The sequence below is a fragment of the Gallus gallus genome, chromosome 8, assembly GCF_016699485.2.
Source record: "Gallus gallus isolate bGalGal1 chromosome 8, bGalGal1.mat.broiler.GRCg7b, whole genome shotgun sequence".
In the NCBI taxonomy this organism is placed as follows: domain Eukaryota; kingdom Metazoa; phylum Chordata; class Aves; order Galliformes; family Phasianidae; genus Gallus; species Gallus gallus.
The window spans coordinates 20929055-20950082 of record NC_052539.1 but is presented as its reverse complement, the minus strand read 5'-3'; the positions used below and the strand labels follow the sequence as shown (position 1 = coordinate 20950082).

Here is a 21028-nt window from a genome sequence, read left to right as displayed (position 1 = left end):
ACTACGTTTTTCAGCTGCTAAATCTCACCCCTATTTCTCTCCCCTGTAAAACCAGGAACATCAAAAACGCGTGCAAAGTAAAGTTGAAGCTCTGCTGGGTCTCTCATCCCCGTAACCTTAAGTAGGGAACAGACCTTTTTTGGTGGGGGTGAAGCCCACAAGAGTGCCCGCATTAACCCTACGATTCTGTGTAAATGCTCTCATGTTTCTGTACCTCTATTAAGTAAATCACTTCTTGTGTTACAAATAAAGACGTCAAATGACACACCCGCACAAAAACCGCACCATCACTGAAGAGATGATCAGGAGCAACCGACGGGAGGTGCCGAGGAAGGACTATCACCAACACGAGCAGCCGGCACAGCACAGCGCCCAGCCGAGCTGTCAGCACAGCCTCGCCCCGCCAGCCACCCCCCGCACCGCTCGCCCACCCAGCCCCGCTCCCGACCCGGGCTCCACGCTCCCCTCCCCTCCCGGGGACACCCACCCGAGGCACGGCGAGGATGCTCGCAGGACTCTCCGCGGGCGGCACGGCGCCCCGCGCTCCCTGCCGGCCCCGCACTCTGCGGCAGCCGCAGCGCCGGAGAGCGGCAGCGCCACGCGGGGCGGCCGTCGCCATGCCAACGGCCCGGCACCCGGCACCCCCCGCCCCGGCCCCGCCGCCGGCTTTACCCTCTCCGGCGCCTCCCGGCCGGGCGCCCCCGCGGTCCTGGCGTCCTCCGGCTCCTTCCTGCCGCCGCCCCCCAGCAGGCCGGCTCTCCGCTCCGCCGCGCTGGCGGCCACCGCCCGCCCGGCTTCTCTCCGCGGCGGAGGCGGCGGCGGCGGCGCCGCTTTGTCCCCCCGGGAGCGGCCCTTCCTCATCGCGGCGGCGGCTCCTCAGCGGCGCGACCGGGGCTCCCGCGGCTCGGAGCCGGCCATGGAGTCACGGAGAGCCGGGGCGGCGCCACCGGCGCCGCCGCCACCACCTGCGCGCGGGGCGGAGGGACATGCCCGCCCGCCGCCGCTCCCGCCGCCCGCCTGTCAGAGAGCGCGGGCGCTGCGGCCGCCGCGGCGCCGCCCCCCGCTCTGCCCGCCCGCCCTCCCGCCGGCCGCAGATATCGCGAGAGCGCCGGCCTCGCGGCGGGAAATGGCGCGAGACTTGGGACGGGGGACGGGGGAGAGAGCGCGAGACTTGGCACGCGGGGCGGGTGGGAAGGCGCGAGGTGGGGAGCGGCGCTGTGCAGAAGCGCTGCTCCCTTAAATCAGGCCGTGTTCTGTAGGTGCAGCCCCGCTGCCACCGTGGGCACAAGAGGCACAGGGCTGCGTCCCGGCGTTCGTTCTGCACTGCAGCATTTAGAGTGGGATGGCGGCATGGAGCAGAGGCAGATAGCGCATCATCTCAGCAGTGCAGACAAGGCCGCAGAGATTCGTTGCCCGCAGGAGTCATCGGGGTCTGCCATCACGTTGCGTTTCGTCTCAACAATTCACAGCCGTTCTGTATTTCCACCTTCACATGTTACTTCCCGGGGGTGTAAGTTAGCACTGTCTGCGTTGTGTTTCCCAAAAGCAACTTTAAAGTCGTCCCCTTTCCTTTCCCTTTCCTATTAGGCAGTCGGTGTCCTCACCGCTGCTGGGAAACCACATCCGACATCAGGCGGCCATTTGGGGTCTCACTTTGCTTGGGAAGTTTGTGGTCAGTTTGCTTCAGGGTTCCTTATTTCTCAGCTTCATCCCTGGTGAGCGCTTCAGACTCGAGATGTCTGTCCAGGATCACGCACCTTCTGTCAGTGACACAGCTCTATGGCATTCACAGTGAAGTTTTGGTCCTTACGCTGCAATACCAATGTTTGGCAGCCGGCAATACGCTGCCAGCCCGGAAGACAGCACAGTGCTTTGGGATATGCTGTACTATACCTGCACAGAATGTCAGTAATGACAAGTAATTATGTAGGCTACACGTCGTTAAGATGACTCCCGTCTGGTTTTCTAACCACCTCTGTAACATTCTTTTTTCAAGATTCACGTGAGAAGCAGCATGCCACAGCTGAAGAATATGAGGTAAGCACAGGCCCACCTCTCAGTCCTGTCGAGGTTTGGCAGTGCATCCACCACACCGGACAGCTCAGTGTTATCAGCTAACTTGCTTAAGGTGCACTCAGTCCCACTGTCTGTGTCACCAACAGAGATGTTCAGCAGTGCCAGTCCCAGCATCAATCCCTGAGCATCGCTACTCACCACTGGTCTGTCTCCACGTGGACACTGAGCCACTGACCACAACTATTTGAGCACAGCCTTCCAGCCCATTCCTTATCCACTGAGTTGTTCATCCATCAAATCCACGTCTCTCCAATTTAGAGACAAGAATATCATGTGGGATAGTGCCAAATACTTTGCAGAAGTCCAAATAGATGATGTCAGTTGCTCTTCCCCCTACCCACCAATCCCATCATAGAAGGACACCAAATTTGTAAGGCACGATTTGCCCTTAGGGAAGACATGCTGGCTCTCCTCAGTCACCTCTTTTTCTTCCAGTCGTAAGTAAACCAAGAAATAAGGGTAAAAAAGAAGTTACATAAACTGCAGGAGGAGTAAGATTTGCTAGGAGAGGTTTGACTAAAACTAACCAAATAATCCTTATAGAATAATGCATCGCTTTCTTCAGCAAAAAGCAGGACACCAACCCCAGTTCTGCCAGGCTATCCAAGCAATGGTAAGACAAATGGTAAGAAAGACAGGGTTTTCCAAAACAATGCAGGAGAATTTTTAAACCTGAGACTTTGACACAACCTAGGCAAAATTTACTCATGATGTGAATCTACTGAGGTGTGCTATGAGACGTCCTATATTAGACATTTGTGTAACTAATAAAAATAGTTATAGTTACAGGAGGACTCCTATTATAGGAAAGATATAAACACATTTCAGGGCACAAGTTAATCACTGAATTAAGAAGGATTAGGAAGGAATTTCTTAAAGGCAGATCATTCAGTAAGAGTACATTGCATAGATTCTGTGTGTTCGCTGGAAACCAAGGGTATTGCTCTGTCCCCAGCACTGACACATGGAGTAAACGAACTGACAACCTGGTCCAGGATGGCAATTACAAGATCTGTATATAACAAAAGACCAGTCATAAGAGGATATGATTTCCTTTCCAATTGTTATTTTCCTTCGTTATACACTGTGAAGAACATTTATACTTGTTTGCAGTGATGCAATTTGGCATAGTGACAGCTTTGTTCTGCTTTAATCTTGTTCTGGATACCATATTTACATCTGATACGGAGGTAGAACGTGTAAATAAGCAAATATATATCAGGAGTTAAAAGCATGGCTGTGAGATTTAGCTACTGCACTAAGCCCTCTCTAAGTTAACAGCATTTCTTAGCAACAAAAACTCATCAAACACATCATAGCTTTAAAGAGACAGAAAGAGATCAATGAATATGCTGCCTTCACAGTCAGTTTGGACTTGATTTTACAGCAATTGCCACAGTTGAGCTGTTATCCCTATGGCTAACAGAACACAAATTACGTGTGTATAAATATGCATGCTTCTGTGTATTTCTAAAAGGTCCAGAAAAGGAAGCACGTGGGGGACAGAGAGATGCTGGCCAGCAGGAGCAGCACCAGGTCCTAACTGCTGTCACCCTCTTTGGGCACCCAAAAAAAGATGAGTCTTAAGGAGGGGGAGAATTATATGTAATTTCACTGCTACTTAAGGAAATAGCCTTGTAGGTATGAGATGACACATACAAGAAAGCAAGCCATGGAAATCCAGCAGGTGTGCAGTGGAAGCTTGCATTGCAATACTTCTAGAGACTTAACCTGTCTGTACTGAAAGAGAAGAGAGAAAAAGGGTGTCGATAAACTGCAAAGGATTGGAAAAGAAAGAAGGCATTGACTCATACAACAGGGAGAGGTGACGCTTGAGAGATGCAGAGAGAGAAGTGAAAATGTAAAGAAAGGCACTGGGAAAAAATACCTTTTCCAAGAGTGCTGTGGTCAGTTTTCTAAGGACAGATTCACCACGGGGCAATGAGTAAAGCTTTCTAGAGCTAATAAGTCATGCAAGGGAGTCATTCCTCACTGAAATCTGCAGAAACACTACATTGACCTCAACCGTATCCTACTTAAAACTCATCCCTGCTCTGATGGTAACAGGAAAAGCTCAGCAATGATTAATCCTGTGGTTTCCTGTCACTGCCTTTTAACATGCTGACCAGTGTGATCTCACTGTTACCTTGTGTTTGCACTGTTTCTTTTGTAGACCTGTCAGCGCTACATTTTGATTACAAGGTGTTTAATGTACCCATCAAGAAGAAAAAAAAAACAGAACAGTAACACAATGGGGCTTAGAGGCTGGCAGTTCCACCAACAGTACTAAAGTACTGCCAGTCCTACCCACTATTTGTCTCTCTCATTGTGATATACCGCCCTTTTCCTCACAGCCACACAACTGTTTCCACAGCTGTGCTTTAAACTGGACTGGGAAATTGATTTGGCTAGCACTGCTGGAGGCGGGATAATTGCTACATTTCTATTGCTGGATCAGTTCCCCACCTGGTTGGGAGCACAATCCCACTGGGCTGTGCGAGCACAGTGGTGAGAAAGGAGCAGTATAGAATGAAGGCACAAAATGGGGCTGTGAGACGTGGCCACCCATAATCCAGTATTGGCACCAACCATTTCACAACACCACGCCTGCTTTGCGCAGGGACATCCAGCATTACCTCTTCACAAATAATAAGGGCACCTACAATTAAGTCTAAATTAAAAAATATTCCCCTAAAAATAAATTCTCCGTACATAAGTAGCTGTAGGAAATTCAATCAAATATTAACATTCTAAATCAGAAATGGCATTGCAATTGGTTACTTCTGGAGCACTGGCCAAACTGGACCACGTTTTCTTTGTCACTTGTGAGAGAGCACATCACAGCACACAGTCAGTCGGTAGCTATCCAAAGCAGAGATTGTTCTTTGTAACAAAAGAATTAAAAGATGTAAAAAATGGCAGCAATTGCTTGTGGGTCCGGGAACCAAACAGTAACAGACCAACAGAACGTGAAAGGCAAATGAAAGAGTAAAGCAAAGGAAGAGCATTCAGTTATGCTTTCAAGAGGTTCTTTCAACTTAGTAATAAGCTAAAATAAGTAGGTTCTTGTCCCCTTTAATTCTGAAAAAAAAAAACTAACATAAGGGCTTGAAGTAACATTTTTACAGTGATAATTTTGTTGTTTGGGTTGTGAGTGTTTTTTAAACACACTATTCATTAAAATCTGTGGGTTTTCTTTTTGTTTCTGTTTTTCCACTGACTCATTCTCTTGGTTATATAAAACTACTGGTGCTTTTCTCATTCCTGTGCTCTTTTGGGGAACTTGCAACATTGGTGCACCCGAAATGAAGCAAGTAAGCCTGACTTCATACTGTGATGTATTTCTTACACAAACAAAATAAAAGGAAAAACACTGGCCCTGCTGAAGTGAACATAAACAAGTTGCACCTTACATTTGGTAGCGTTAAGATTTGACCTCAGCTTTTTCTTTTTTCTTTCTGGAGCCAGGAGTGCCAGACTGAGTCCATCTGGAGCGTCTCCTCTGGCATTCAGCTTGACTTGTGACATGATGTGTTCAGCAGACTTGTGAATATGAGCCCACAGTTCTGAAGTCTAACAAAATAAAAGTCAATATACAGACTTAAGTGGTTGGCAAATAATATGACGCTTACTGCAACTTTAAATGCAGTCCTGCAAGGAAGCTTCAGGAATGACACTAAGTTAGCAAACAACCTGTGTTCTTTATTGCATTTCTTGTTACAGTTAACAAGAAAAACACTTCCAAGTTTGCAGGCTCCCACTGAGATATGAGGAACAAGCAGATTAATTTCATTAGCACGCATCACCATATATAATCAAGCTGTAATAGGCCAAATGCTCCAATTTACACTTGTGAAACTCCGTCTCACTCCAGCCACACTGTTGTTACACTTTCATGATGCCAAGGAGGGAAACAGATCTGGCAGCTGTCACAAGTTGGAAGTACAAACAATTTTTCCCTTCACCACTACAGCTTTGCAGAGTTAACAAAAATATAAAACCAGAAAAGCTTACTTCAGTCATTAGAGAGATCTGCCTCACTAAAAAGGGATCACTGTGTTGAGTTAGGAGATGTCAGTTTGACATAGATACTAACTCAATGGCCAGAAGCTGTGAAGTTAGCAACTAGCTGGAGTTCTTGTATCTCTTTTGCATTTTTTTCCCTCATTACCCAATGGTAGCTCTTGCAGAAGGAATTCATGCAGGCAGGTAGTGGCTCCTGAGAGCTCATATAGCTGTGTCTGTGATTTCGGAATAGATACATCCTTCTGCTAACATCGCTGGCCATTATCAGATAATCAGATGATAATGTAATAATAATAATGTAACAGTGCCAGAATTACTGTCTGTGGCAATATCTTCAACATCATGCATGCTTTAACGCTGTATAAAAACTTTGAGAAGATGAATATAAGTTCATAGGGCAATGATATTAATGTTAAAAATAAATGATAACAGGAGTTTTATCAGTACAAAAATATGAGCGAGTACTTGCAAATAAATTCAGCATTAACAAATGAGGTTAACAACCCATTCAAGTATTGAAAGCAATAAGAAACATTCTTTAATAAATTTCTCCATATAAGACTTAAAGTCTTATACTGAGACTTTTCTTACTCAGAATAAGAAAAAGAAGACTCAAGATGATGAAGATGTGTGGCTGAAATCTCTAGAAGCTCCTGTGCTTGAGCCTGCCTACATCTATTGTTAACCAAAGCCAAGTCTGAGAAATCACAAACATATGACAATTTTCCTTCCTGCTGTTAGAAATTCTGCCTAATCTCCCAGCAAGTGGTCCCATTTGGCTCATATTCAAAGCTTGAAAAAGATCCCAGTCTCCTATAGCTTAATATAATTTGTATGTCAATTCCATAAACAGAGGCATTACATGAAACCTCCTGGCTCCTAACACCTTTACAAGAGTGAATACATTTCACACAAACCAAGCAGTAAGGAACAGAACACGTGCTTTTCACCAGGCTGGCTAGCACAGCCACTCATCCTCAGATTGAAAGGGGATGTTTATGTGGCACAGTGGTCTTTGTTTTGTATGAATACACTGTTCTTAGTACCAAGCAATATGCACAAGTCCTTTACACTACAAATCAGCAAGAAGCTCCATTAATTTCAGCCAGCACAAAATCAAGCTACATGAAGTGAAGGCACAGGCAATAAGGTCTTACATTTACTTCAGTTTCTCCTATACTTATATTATGTCTCTTTGTATTTGTTTTAATTAAATTCACTCTGGAAAGCAGAAAACACTAGGATTTCAACTGATCTGAAAATGGTCTTGTAAAGGCAGCAGCACTTTTGCCTCAAGGAAGGCTTCAGCCAGAGCAGGAATTGGTGCTTACAGCTCAGCAGAGATCATTATCATACTGTGAGTTTGCTCAGTGAGATTCATTCCACACTTCCACTGTGTCAGTGTTTGTTTTATTCAAGCAAAAAAGTTTTGTAAATACTGACCCACAGTTACTATTTGACAAACCACTGTTGTGTTTTAAAATAGAAACAAGAGATGCTATTTTCCATTTGCATCCGAATAATTGCAAAGTAGTCAGTGGCGTGTTGCTAGTTAGGGAGCTCACTGGGATTTGACCTATGGAAGTAAGTGCACCTATTTGTAATGACCACGTCTGCTTTCTGTGATGGTCCATGTTCAGATGTGGAATCCCCTCTGCAGAAAGCACACCTGGTAAGGAAATCCAGTCAGCAACTGCTGTCAGTGGTACTCGCAACAGTTTCTCCTAGTGTTTGTGACACCCTTGGAAAGCACAAACATGGCAGGTAGAGAAAGAAGGACAAACATCAGCGGGTTAAAAAAAGAATCTTCCGGGCAAAGAGCAAAGGCCTGAGAATCAGGAGACCAATTCTCCTTCAGGGGCTGCAGTAAAATTACTGAGTAACCCAAAGCAAACTGATATGTTTACGGTCAAAATTAAGCCAGACAGGTTGAAATATGAAGAGTTGTTTGAAATGTCTATAATTCAGTGAAGTTGGTGATAAGAACCCAATTAAGCTGTTGTAGAAATGAATCTAATAATTATAACAAAAGGAATCATTCCAAAATCAGGCAGGGGGTGGGAGGTAGTTGTATTTGGTACACTGGAGAGCGGTTGTTTTTCTAATTCTAGTCTGTGTTTGTACTTTCCTGTTTATTATGTCCACATTTGCAAGCAATAAAAGGGCATTATGTGCTGGTCATTCCATCTGCTTTTGAGATAAATCTATGTTAGCATTTCAAAGGGTCAAGGAACTCTCCAGGGCAAACAAATTCTGGAGCGCTGCTGCCAGATGGCGCGTATATAAAGTGGAAAGCGAGAAAAGCAATTTGCTGTGTTTCTGTTCTAGGGAGAAGTCTCACCCAGAAGGACAGCAAAAGAGGTGAGAAACTACCGAGAAATTGTACAGGCGGTTTTCTTCTGTAACATGTTGCTTTCTTTGCATCTGAAAAGTTTAGGTACGGAGAGAAGCTCAGTTCTTGTTCAGGCAAAGCTCTTCCAAAAAGGTATCAGGAATATTTAACCAAAGAATTGAAGGTTAAGTTAATAACACCTATAAAGAATTATGCACTTCTTTATGTGGGAGGTTCTAGATTTATCTGTATAACTCACTAATATGTAGTCTGTACTTACAGAAACTCTATTCTTGCAGACAAAATGGTTTTTATCTTGCATTTTTGACTGAACTCTACAAAAGAGACAGAAAACAATTGATCAGATTATTAGGTACAAATAAGCGTGACCTCAACAAAGGCAAGTTATCTGCATAATTTATCCAGCTCAATTGCCACCTTATACTCTGCTATTAGCTTGTCAATTCTGTAAACAGAAGCACTGCAATTAAATGGGTAATTTCCCAGCACACAAAAGAACTCTGTAAGTTTCGGAGCTGATCAATCTTGCCTTCAAATCTAGTGTAGCAGTGGGATGGGAAATTCATATCTGCATGAGAAATTTAAAAACCTTTTGTTAAATACTGAAAACCATAACATATAGCCTTCATTCTTCATATAGCCTGTATTCTTCATAGGTCACCAGAAACTGAAAATATGTAGCAGAAGCATTAAGTGTTTGGACGTGAGCAAAGGAAAGGGAGAATGAGTGTCCCAATATTTATATGCGTACCTCTCTTGAGCATATTTAATTGTATATATATGTAGCTTTTTTACAGCAGCCCTTCTTTTTACTATCAGGACTTTTCCTACAAATAAAGGATATCAGTAAAGACTTCTCTCCGCACAGGAAAAGAAGGGAACAACAATGCTGAGGTTTGCCATCACCCTCTTTGCTGTCATCACATCATCTACCTGCCAGCAGTATGGATGTCTGGAAGGGGACACCCACAAAGCGAAGCCAAGTCCTGAGCCAAACATGCATGAATGCACTCTGTATTCTGAATGTAAGAGTGGTTTCGTTTTTGCTGGAGCTGGTTTAGAAATTCAATTCTGTATGCACTGATTGTTCTGGCCATTCCTTTAGCTACTGAAAAATATACTAGATGCAGTACAAGTTGCATTGGAAAAACCTCCCTCAATGTCATTTTGCTGCATGCAGCTCAAGAGTAAGACTGGTCCTTAACAAAGTCAGCTGTAAAACGCCCACTGGCTTTACTTACTGTTTAAAAAGCTGATACAGTTTACTTTTCTGGAATCTCCATCTGCTTTAAAAAGATTACAGCAAAGGTGGATTCAGCCTATTGTCATAAAGTATACAAATATTTAAAACATGTATTTTTCTCTTGATTGCACTGGTGAATTAACTATGGCCCCCATTAAAATATTCAAAATAGCAGTGTTTAATGAACTGTAGCAGATTGCAATTGCATGTAGTTTTCCACACAAATTGCAAAAGGTTAAACTTTCATACTGAGCAAATTAGAGTAATCATGTTTTTTACATTTCTTCAATTCTCTTTTCCTGTTGGGTAACTTTTAGAATCACTATTCATCAGCACATAACATCTGGCAGAGCAGTAGTAAACTTCCCAGGGCTTCCTGGACACACCTTTACAAAGCAGTGTTCATGCCAGTCTATCCCACTTAGCATTTACACTGCTGCTTCCAAAAACAAAAACATCAGAGCTCGGCTGCATCTTCTGGTTAGTACCAAGAGACTTTATCATGTTACGGACCAAAGAGATTCACCTTATATTTTTAGCCTTCCAAACAGAATGTTAAAGAAAATCCTTACTGTAAGATCTTTGTTTCATTCCTAACAGCTTCCTGTTGCTATGCAAACTTCACAGAGCAATTGGCTCATTCCCCAATAATTAAAGTAAGCAACAGCTACTGGAACAGATGTGGGCAGCTCAGTAAATCGTAAGTCGGCTTTGATGTTGTGTGTGTCCCGGTTCACTAGAGCTATGCTGTAGCAGCCACACGGCTAACATTAACTCCCCACAGACGGACTGTCCCTACGTTGCCCTAAAGAGAACGCCGCTTGGTCCGGTTCCCATCATCTCTCCTCTACACCAGAGCAACATCTGGCTCTTCTTTTTCCCCTCTCACAAAAGCTCATGAATCCTTAAGTATATACTTTTTGTGCAGAGAGATTTATGCCTCTTTCTCAGGAAAGGTTTATGCTTTTTAAAGCTTGCTTTCAATATAGAACCAGATCTGGCAATGCAAAGCAGTCATAAAGCCAGTAGGTAATGATGACACTGCACCTCTGCTACAGAGTAACCATCACATTCCAGTGAGTGCAAACCCTCGTCAGTAATGAGTTGAGAAACAGATCAACCAGATGATCACATCTTCCAAACAAAATGCACAAGAGGCCAGAAATAAAACTTCTGAACATTTAGAATAAAAAATCTTGTAGTCCTGTACATTTGGCAACCACGGAGAATCGGAGAATGTCTTCATAATTCAGATTTTCAATACCCTGTCAGATGCTAGAGCTATGAAACATGGCAAGTTAGAGAAATAAAAGAATGAAAGTAGAAAACAATTAAGCAAAAACAGATGTGTGGAAGTCACAGCGATTGCCTGCCACTCCCAGAAGAGCAGCAACACTGTTTTTAAGCTATTTCAGCTGGGCTGTGGGAAAATATAAAGATGGGTGAAACCATTAGACTGCAACTTAGAGAATAATTTGTACTATAGTTCTAAACTACATTTTATCGCGGTCTTGAGCCATTTGTGCCAGGAAAACTCAAGGCACCAAAAGTTTACGGAAAAGCTACACAAATAGGGCTGAAATATGCATGGAAACATTTGTGCACTCTTTAGTTGGCTATGGTAATCGCACAGAGTCTGTACACAATACCAAAACAATGATACAAACAGGGCAAAATGATGCTTTTCTCCTAGCCTGCATTTTCTCCTAGTACTGCATCCACATCAAAGCAGGTCTAGAAATTGGAAGGTGTAGCCTTAACACTGAGAAACGTGTTTATTTGAGGCTTTTCTCACCCACAACAGCTGTGAAGATTTCACAAAGAAAATCGAGTGCTTTTACCGGTGTTCTCCGCACGCTGCTCGCTGGATCGATCCCAGATATACTGCTGCTATTCAGTCTGTTCCACTGTGTCAGAGCTTCTGTGATGACTGGTAGGTTCAAATCGCTATCAGAATATCTTTCTTTAGCTCTAACATGCCTGTTACTGGGGAGTCAGAGAGCACAGGTGGAGGAAGCACGGTCTTCCCAAACAAGGGGCAATAAGATCCCATAGTGCCATACTTGTAAGGCTTTTCACTTGTTTTTCCTGCTTATTTCTAGTCTGCCATCTCTACCTCTTCCTCTGCTAAGCTGCTGCCCTGCACAGTCCCAAGCTGTAAGCAGAACAATCATTCTCTGTCCCAGTCTTAGAGTAGGAACATTGTATCTCAGCACTCAGAATCTTAAACCTACAGACTAAATATTTCCGAAACGTGAACGCAATTGGATACTAAAGCAACAGAATTGCCAGTGGGCTTTAAAACAGGTCTACCAGGTAAAGTAATAGAATACCAATCTTCTGAAACAATGTAAGTAGAGAATGTACATCAGTAGCAGCACACAAAGCAAATTGCTACACTCAGTGAAAACATAACAATGAAAGGAAAGGGAATTAAGTTTGCTTTACAGGCACTTAAAATCCTTCTCACAAAGATAACTGGTTTAAGCCAGTCTGCGTATCTCTGAGATTTATACCCATGTACACGGTGGATCAGTATTGTATCTCAAAGCCTTCAGTGTTGCTTGGATACTACCAGAACCTCCAGGTAAACAGCATTTTTAACTTTCATTGTTAGAAAGCATACGTGTATGTGACTGAGAGCTGCTGCACAGAGACAAAAGAACAGCCCCTTTTCCTGGGAGGGAAAGGCTCTGCTCTAAGCAAATCCTGAACAATGATCTATTGCCCTGTTGGCGTCACAGATGCCTGGCCTGAATCAAAAACGTGAAGACGATCCATTACTGTGCACGCTGCTTTGTATGCCTGCCTAACGCCAATGTCAAACCCATTCCCTCGCCCTGCTTAAGGCCTGAGGGGAGAGAAGAGCTTGGCCAGAATTCCGAGCCTTTCTGGTGATTTAAAGTAACATTTTTTTTTCGTGTTCAATTCATTGGAGTCCGCTCAGCAGTGCTAGTGATGTGACCTACTTTCTCCACATGCCGTGAGTGTGCCTGCTGCATACTGTATGGCTTTGTGGCCAGAAATGTGCACAGGACTCTGAATGAGCAGTGACTTCATTTAAAAGAAATTCATCTGACTGGCTCGGGGCCCTCCTTTTCTTCCTATTGCTTCCCCCCGCTAGTCCTGCAACTACTGCTTCTGGAATAGCCCGACATACATGCCACTGTCTGATCCACCTGTGAGATGGCCCTGTGCCACTTCACAGAGAAACGGCTAATTATAAAACATAAAAATAAAAGACAAAAGCTTCAAAATGAAACTATCCTACCCAGTGTGCATAGGGAGCTGGTGTATTTGGGGAGGATATTTTAAATATTTATGTCCAAGATTCTCGCAGGTTATAATTAATGTCTGAGGAAACTACTTACGGGTTTCTGGACAGCAAAAAAAAAATCAAGCTTATCAGAAGTCGTGATTTGTCATAAACGTAGCTTCCTAATTACTTCCACGGGGAAAGAAAAACCCATAAAATAGAATTATGCTTTGCTACCTTCTTGTATAACAAGCCACAGGGTCAGGAAGTAATTGTAATTAGGAAACATCTCGCCCATCAATTCAATAGGTAACGGTGAATTAAAATATAAATATTTTAATAATGATATTTAATTCAGGTTCCCAAGCAAGCAGAGCTATAGCACGGATACCCCCGTTCAGTAAAACTCTGAAATACGTACTCCTAAGTTTGAAAACTATAACTGAAGGTGACACTACTTTAGAAACAAAACAATAAAAGCAGTTCTGCCCTCTCCTAAACTCCACCACCGCTCCTTCATTCCTGCACCTGTCCCACCCATGTGCCAGCAGCGCTGTGGAGCGGCCATGAAGCATCCTGGTCAGGGAACTCGTTGGGCTGAGTCACTGAACCGCAGCTTCTCACTTGATCAAAGCTCCAGCAAAGGTCTTGACCTTCAAACACTGATTTTAATGTGAAAATGAGAAGCAGGAACTTTTCAGTCCTCATACAGTGTTTCTGTGTGCACTGCAAATATATTTAAAATCACTTCGTCTACCACTGCAATGAAAAGTACAAAAGGTTAGGTTCAAATGCACCTAGACTACTCACTGTAATTAGTGCCTGTACTTGAGCAACACCTTAGAGCCCATGTGCTGGCTGTGACCCCATTTTCCAGGCACTGTGCAGTGACAGTTCTGCAGATGTGCACCTTCTTACCCTGCTGCACATTCAAATGTATTGCAGCATCCAGATCCAGTCATTGTGTGACTACATGACAGCCTCGTGCTTCATTTTAAAACATAAGTCTGCTGTCCTTGTGATATCAAAGTAATTTTGGAAACACGGCCCCGAAGATTAAAAAAAAAAAACAAAAAACAAACAGAAAATATATCCAAAAGCATTAATTATAATAAACACTACTTTCACTTTTTGAAAGCTATGCCTCATAGTTTTGGCACTCCCAATTACTGGTGTGAATAGACCGCCCGAAGCCATTGAGACTAAGTGTAAGTGTTAGATGTTAACTGATCTGCAGAAAGAGATCCTTAACAAATTAAGGATTGGAGCCAAAGTAAGAGCCAAAAGTAGAACATAAAAAGAAGTGGAAGGAAGGAAATGATGTAAGGTGATGGTAGGCCATGAGATCTCTCATCACATAGAACAGCCAGTCGCATACCTTACTGATTCCAGGCTGCTTATAAGCTTTCTTTACATTACTGCTTACAACTTAAAAGTCACTTAAAATTTAAAACCGTAGACCCTACACCTCACATGACATTTATCTTTCCTCCTGCACTTCAAGCTTAACTTCTCTGAAAATGAAAGCCTTAGCTTACATGATTTTATTGCTTATGGGCTTTCCTTGTTTCACTGAACAGCTCTCATAGCTACCTCATGCCCAGGAATTACCATTCATCCTTTCCCACAGTAATTCATAAATTTCCCCCACTTCTCTCTCAAGTGACAACTCACTCTTAGGATACCTGTGCTACGCCACAGTGCTGATGGTCAGCATTCATAAAACTCCCTCCCACACAGTATTTCCTCTACCCAGTAACATCAGCAAACTTAACCAAGCAGAAAAGATCACCATGAATGAACGCTGCTTCCCAGAACACAGAGCATCTAGTGTGAGCATGAAATGTCATGGGTGATCTGCTTAGTTTTCATTGGGATTTAGGTCTTCCTGTCTGGTTCAGGGTTTACGTACATGTCAAGCTAAGATAATGTGCACATTTCTTGAAGATCAGTTGATAAACTGCACTGTGTGACCATACCACATTACTGGTGCAGCCCACAGACTTTTCGAGTTGAATCCCTATGGTTCACAGAAAAACACTGAGGAAAATAATTGTATCTTCCACACTGATCTCCATGAAGGTATGAAGCCTGCAAAGATGATTCCATTTGTGCTCATAACTGGCTGACGGACTGGGAACGGGATGAAAGTGGAGAAAACCACTGTAAGAGTAAATGCGTACCATACAGTGAGGTAAGAAAACATGGACAGCTGGGGCACAAAATAAATAACACGGAGTATTTTCTTTTTCCTGAATACATGGATTTAAAATGCAGTATGTAAATTGTTCCTTATTTCAGCAATTTCAAGCTATACCTATACCTACCACCAGATTTCTCAAATATATAGCTTTTAAAGCATTTTTATGTAGATCTCCCACTAAATATATACACATCTAATTAATCACTATTCATACTGCTTGTAAACAGAAGTAAATGTTCCAGCAGAACTGATATATTAACCACAGTGGAGGTCAGAAAGTAAAAGATAAAGGAACCTGGATCTGCAACAGAAAGAGACAATGAATTCATTCTATAGGATTTCTTACATGGTGTAGGGCTTTACACACCTCTGCCTTTTTAAATTGAGATGTAAGTTCCCAGATCACTAATGAACTTCTAAGGTTTTCTTACTTAGCAGGCATCCTTGCCCTCCTCTCTATTTTACACTGTCACATTTGAGTCCTCCATACTTCAAACCCCTAAGTCCTTGCAGTCTGCTAATTGTCTCCCTTTTACTCTCCATAGACCTACCATAATTCCGCTGTGTGTTCTCCTTTGTGTCTGCCAATTGCTAGACAGAGCTAGCTTTTTTCACTTTGAATCTGTTAGTCAAAAAGCAGCACTGAGAAGCCTTCTGGGAGCTCATCCCGACTTTCTGAGAAGGCTTGGGATGGTTGGGATAACTAATTTTATGAAGAAAAGTGTATAACCTGAGAAATTAAAAGACTTACGGGACCAAAGTAGCCTGGAACCTGATTCACAGGCCTTCAAGAGTCACGTGGAATTTCTCTCAAGTGACTCTAGTATGTTTAGGATCAAGGCTAGATTATACAGCTCAAAACTGCAACATTTATTGGAATATTATTAACAGCTAAACTTCGCTGAATATATAAAACCAGTCCAAAGTAAAGAAGTGAACAGAACTTAAGTGTATTTCTTAGGGGCTGGTAGTACATCTTGCAGAGATCCCAAATGGATTGTTTTGAACTCTGTACAAATGAATGTACATCCAGAAGTTAGTTCAGCAACTGATATAAGTCACAGTCCAGGATTTGTGTCTGCTCTGTAGCAGTGACACTAATCAGCAGGGCCAGGAAGATGGCCAAAAACCAAACGGGCTGTGGAAACTTGCAGCTTAGTTTTCCAGATATGCTAAATCATCAGTAGTTCCAGATGAAGTGAAAGCAAAATGATAATTTCCATAAACAATCTTCAGTCCCTGTTTAAAATGTCCCTATCCAGAGGTAGAAGGGTTCAAACTTAAATCCCCATGTAAATATTTCTTAAAGAAAATATACCATCTGCTGGGAAAAACACCACGCAGTAAATGCAGAGGTCTTATCACTTGAAGGCAGATGCAGCTATTCCTAAACTAAGCAGAACCACACCCAACACTGCCCATGTTTTTTACCAAAAATAGGCCTGCATGCTAAGTATGAATAAATACTAAGTTTCTTCAGAGCAATTATAAAAACATATTTCCTGTATGAAAATGAAATTACATACAAACACTGGAGTCACTCAACTCATGAGAAAGAAATTTACTGCTATCTGGAAGGCCCAAAAAGCTCTCCCATGTCAGAGTACCGTGGGCAAATGCTGTCGTCTGATGCCCTCAGCAAACGCAGAGAAGCAATCAGCAGTCCTACATGTGACGTATGCAAGTGTTTGTAAGGACTACTTGGAACAAATGAGGAGTATTAAGAATGTACGTGGATCATAGCCAGTTTTGGTCTGTGAAGCACATTTTATCATTTTTCTCCCAGCAGAGTGCTTCCCAAGTGATGTTAATGCACAGCCCAGAACGCCGTCCAAGAAGCTGAACAATCAGAAGCAATAATTTAAGTACACTTTTGTTAAATGGGCTGCGGGCACTGTTTGTTTGCTGCAGCGTTCTGGCTATGCTATAATCTTTAAGCAAAGTTTGGAGGAAGGTCAAAATTAAATGGCTAATTTAGCAAGTATCAAAGCATGAATGCATGTTACAGAACCTGTGGAACATACGAATAGGATGTGGCCATGACTCTTGCAAATGGACCTAAGAAAACTCACAACAGCTTTTAAATATTTTCTCACATGATCAGCCAAAAGCAGGTAGAAATCCAGGACCTGTACAGGAACTGGAAGAAACTGTCTCATGCTGCTCAAAAGTACAGGAATAGCTAAAAAGAAACGGCTAAGATCTGGCTGCCCAAAGGAGAACACGGGAAAGACCAGATGCAGCGACCTCTCCTTTTCTGACCCCGCATCTCTCCCAGTGCACTAAGCAACCCTCACAGTCCTCCAGCAACTGCAGCATCCATAGAGCGAGCTGGTGAGATGTAGAAAGCTATTTTACACACTAGAGCCTTTAGAGATATTTGGAATAGATTTCTTAATCAAATCTGATGATTATGTTTCATCTTACCTGCCTTTTGCACAACCCAAGCCAGCGTTGTTTGGCATGTGATGAGACAAGGAGACATCTCATAAGGAGAACTTGTGGAAAATAGGCAGAGCAGAAGCAGCTGCAGGGATACAGATGCCCAGTCCCACTTCCATATAATAGATTTATATCTATAATCATTAACTGTTTGCACACAGAGCACCTTCCACTCAGAAGTCTCCTGACCATGAAGACAGATCACTCTCTCCAAGATTCACAGACCTTTGTATGTGCTGCTGCAACTGGCAAGCCAGCTCAGAACCCAAAAATTACAGCACAAAAGGAAATGCCAAGGGGATAGTGAATCAATGTCACAGGCAAGGACCACTTGAGCCTATCACAAATGAAACATGGCTTCCTTCTGAGACATCCTGGTGACAAAGCACATCAGTGGCATAGTCAGTAACAAGATCAGCAGTCCAGCTGCCTAGTTCTGTTTCAGTCATCAGCAGTCTCTTCTCCTTAATTCCTAAGGCTTCTGCTCCTGCCATCACTCCCACTCCCAACTCCATTCTTAGCTTTACTTGGGAAGTATCTCAAGTTTCTTCCAGAAACAGGAAAGACTGAACTTCAATAACAAACACACAGGAGAAATGCAGGCAGGACAAAGTATATATCTTGCCCACTCTGTGGCTGAAAATGATAATTCCTAAGCTTTCACTCTTTAGGAAAACTCAAGCCGGGAGGACAGAAGATTGTCACAGTGTGAGCCTGGCAAAGAAATACGTTTGTTGTTTGGCTGCACAGGTCCTGTGACAGAGAGGACTTACAAAATGACATAGCACCAAGAACAGGCCAAATTCACCTGCAGAGAGTTGCTGCAGCTTACAGTTTCTTGAGGCAATAGATAAAGCTCTTTGGAGGCAGGCCAGGGCCCACAGTTGTAAGTCTTCCTTTCATCAAGCAGTTTCTGAGTTATGCCCCTTCTCTTTGTGAGTTTCTGCCTGGTCATGAAGTACACTGCAGCAGGCACAGTGCGATCCCACGGAGCTGTGACTCCACTGGGCTGTCTCCAGCTTGTAAATAGAGTCCAGTTTTCAAAACACTCAGTTTGGCACTTTCAGCAACACTCAAACCCTGAGACATGTCAGAGTGTCCTGACACACTGCAAGTTGTACAGCCTCTTGCACACAGCTTTACTCTGTCAGCCCCAGGGTGGAAACAAAGGGCTGGCTGTTCATCACACTGCACTTTGTGTAATCACTCGCTCTCACAACTGGCAAATCTCTTTTGCCAGTGGTGGGACTGAATAACATTTTAAAGGGATGAAGTACAGCACAGAGCTGTACAAGATAGTGGATGACTGCAGACTTTTTCATAATTTTGTACCATTTCTAAAAAAGTGATGTTTCTCAAATTACTACAAGTTGATTTTAACTCCATTCTTTTTAAAATGTGATTGATGTGTGTTTCTCATTTTACACACAGATGTATGCAAATGGGACCGACATGTGCCAGAGTATGTGGGGGGAATCCTTTAAGGTGAGCGAATCCTCCTGCCTCTGCTTGCAAATGAACAAGAAGGACATGGTGGCAATCAAGCACCTCCTCTCCGAAAGCTCAGAGGAAAGCTCCAGTATGAGCAGCAGTGAGGAGCACGCCTGCCAAAAGAAACTCCTGAAGTTTGAGGCACTGCAGCAAGAGGAAGGGGAAGAGAGAAGATGAATTTTGGTGGATGAATATCAGGAGGAGAGGAATCATTGTGGAGGTTGTGCTCGGGGCATCACAGCAGCCTGTCTTATCCCTCACTTCTGAGAACACAATAAATCAATGGTTGGCTATATTAATCCTTCTCTGAGCTTTTTTTTTTTGCATCTGCATCACAAAGCTCTCAGGCAAGTTAGTGCAGGTGTAATCTTGTGACTTGAATTAGAAGCCTGAAGGTAACTTCTAGGGTTGATTTTCAAAGACAAGAAGCACAGGCAGTGCTTGCTGATTTAAGGTGGAACAGCGAGAACTAGAGACCTCTGGCAGGCCATGTCAGCAATGCACCAAATCTTCAACACGAATCCTTCATTAGCACGGGTATAATCACTCATGTCACAAGTTCCTGTGTGCCAGACTCTGCTCAGACAAGGAAGAAATGTTGCAGGCAGAAATAGGTCAGTAGGTCTGGCTACCGGCAATTGAAAACGTATTTATTTTGTATCTCAAAAACATACTTCTATAACAGGGGATTGTGGTGTATTAGATAAATCCCTGGATCCGTATATGACCAGTATACAGTATGCATAGACTGCTGCTCTGGGCTTCTACTTTAAACAACAGTAGCACAAAAGTCTCCTACACCATGAATTTGAAGAAAATTTTTGAGTGTAATTAATCCCTTGGAATGATTACAAACACAATGATCTCTGCATCAGGGAGGACCCATATAAGGGGTTTCCCATCAGTATTTCTGCTTGCCAGCATCACTGCTACTGTCAAAGTAAAACCAAAGTCTGCACCAGTCCCAGAGGGACTCATCAGGTAAACATGAATTAAATGCTGGTTTTACTTATGCTTGCATACTTCCTCTGACATCACTGGAGAGCAGAGAGTTCCATGTCATTCTGTACAGCCTTTCACAGTTGTATCTCCAGGACAACCATGAAAGGATTTAATTTTGGGAGTCTCATTATCATCAAGTGAAAATCCACATCCTCTCAGTGCTTGCTATGGAGCTTGGTACTTTACAACATGTAAGGATCTGGTCTCCAGCAGAAACAATGACTTGGCACTCCCTGTTACACTAGGAGAATGTTAAAAATCCATCACACTCTTCCCTAGACTGCTTGTTTACTTTATGGTTTCACACAGCTGCAATAGTAACGCTAGATCCATTAGGTCATGCTCTGCCTCTCAGTATAGTTAACAGTGGCATAATTCCTACCGGAACTGAACTGTTTTTGGAATGATACATCGTCACGTCTGTATTTCATGGCTACTCAACTTGCTGGTTCTACAATTTGAAAAGAACAGCCAGTTAATTCTTAAAGAAAATGCACTTCTGTAAAGCTCTGCTAGTCTTTTTTTACCCTGATTTACTGTGTTCTTTCCTGTCCTTCTTGATTGCAGAGGCGCCTGAATCAGAGCAGAAAGTTTCCTGCTTTTTATTTTGCTATGCAAAATTAATTCAATAATTAATCATTCCCTTTCACTAGCATAACACCAGCTTATTCTGCACTGCCACTGCCAAACATTTCCTTTACATTCTTTGCTAAATTTAGCACATTTGTGTCTGCCTGCATCTCTGCTCTATTTTTCCCATCTGCCTTTATTCTCTTTGCTCTAGCTAACCAAATCACCCTTGAAACCAGTTTCAACAAAGATCTCCCATGCTTACCTTCAGGACAAGCCATGAGATTGGTTACACATGCTTCTGGACAGCACTGGATCCTATCGCAACCAAGGGACCACAACAACTGAAGTGCCTCTGTATTTAAT

At 43.1% G+C, this 21028-nt stretch overlaps 2 protein-coding genes across 4 annotated transcripts in view; one reads left to right on the top strand and one right to left on the bottom strand.

The window, feature by feature from the left end:
- MAST2 (microtubule associated serine/threonine kinase 2) overlaps window positions 1–1040 on the bottom strand; it is a 161275-nt gene extending 160235 nt beyond the window's left edge. The window contains exon 1 of the mRNA XM_040705378.2: window positions 673–1040. Within this exon, the coding sequence (XP_040561312.1) occupies window positions 673–861 (189 nt within the window). The 5' untranslated portion in view covers window positions 862–1040. The remainder of the gene's footprint in view (window positions 1–672) is intronic.
- Window positions 1028–19389, top strand: RBP (riboflavin binding protein). Of its 3 annotated transcripts, XM_040704519.2 has the most exons (8): window positions 1028–1510; window positions 1997–2037; window positions 8431–8463; window positions 9324–9480; window positions 10299–10398; window positions 11503–11631; window positions 15037–15148; window positions 19031–19389. In XM_040704519.2, the coding sequence occupies exons 1-8, from the start codon at window positions 1351–1353 to the stop codon at window positions 19265–19267; spliced, it is 969 nt and encodes a 322-aa protein (XP_040560453.1). In that variant the 5' UTR covers window positions 1028–1350; the 3' UTR covers window positions 19268–19389.
- Window positions 19390–21028: the final 1639 nt, after the last annotated feature.

Coding starts and splice junctions, on each gene's coding strand:
- RBP (XM_040704519.2), top strand. CDS start 1,351: ATGGAGCAGAGGCAGATAGCGCATCATCTCAGCAGTGCAGACAAGGCC. Junction 8,464..9,323: donor CCAGAAGGACAGCAAAAGAG/GTGAGAAACTAC, acceptor CTCTCCGCACAG/GAAAAGAAGGGAACAACAAT. Junction 9,481..10,298: donor ATGCACTCTGTATTCTGAAT/GTAAGAGTGGTT, acceptor CATTCCTAACAG/CTTCCTGTTGCTATGCAAAC.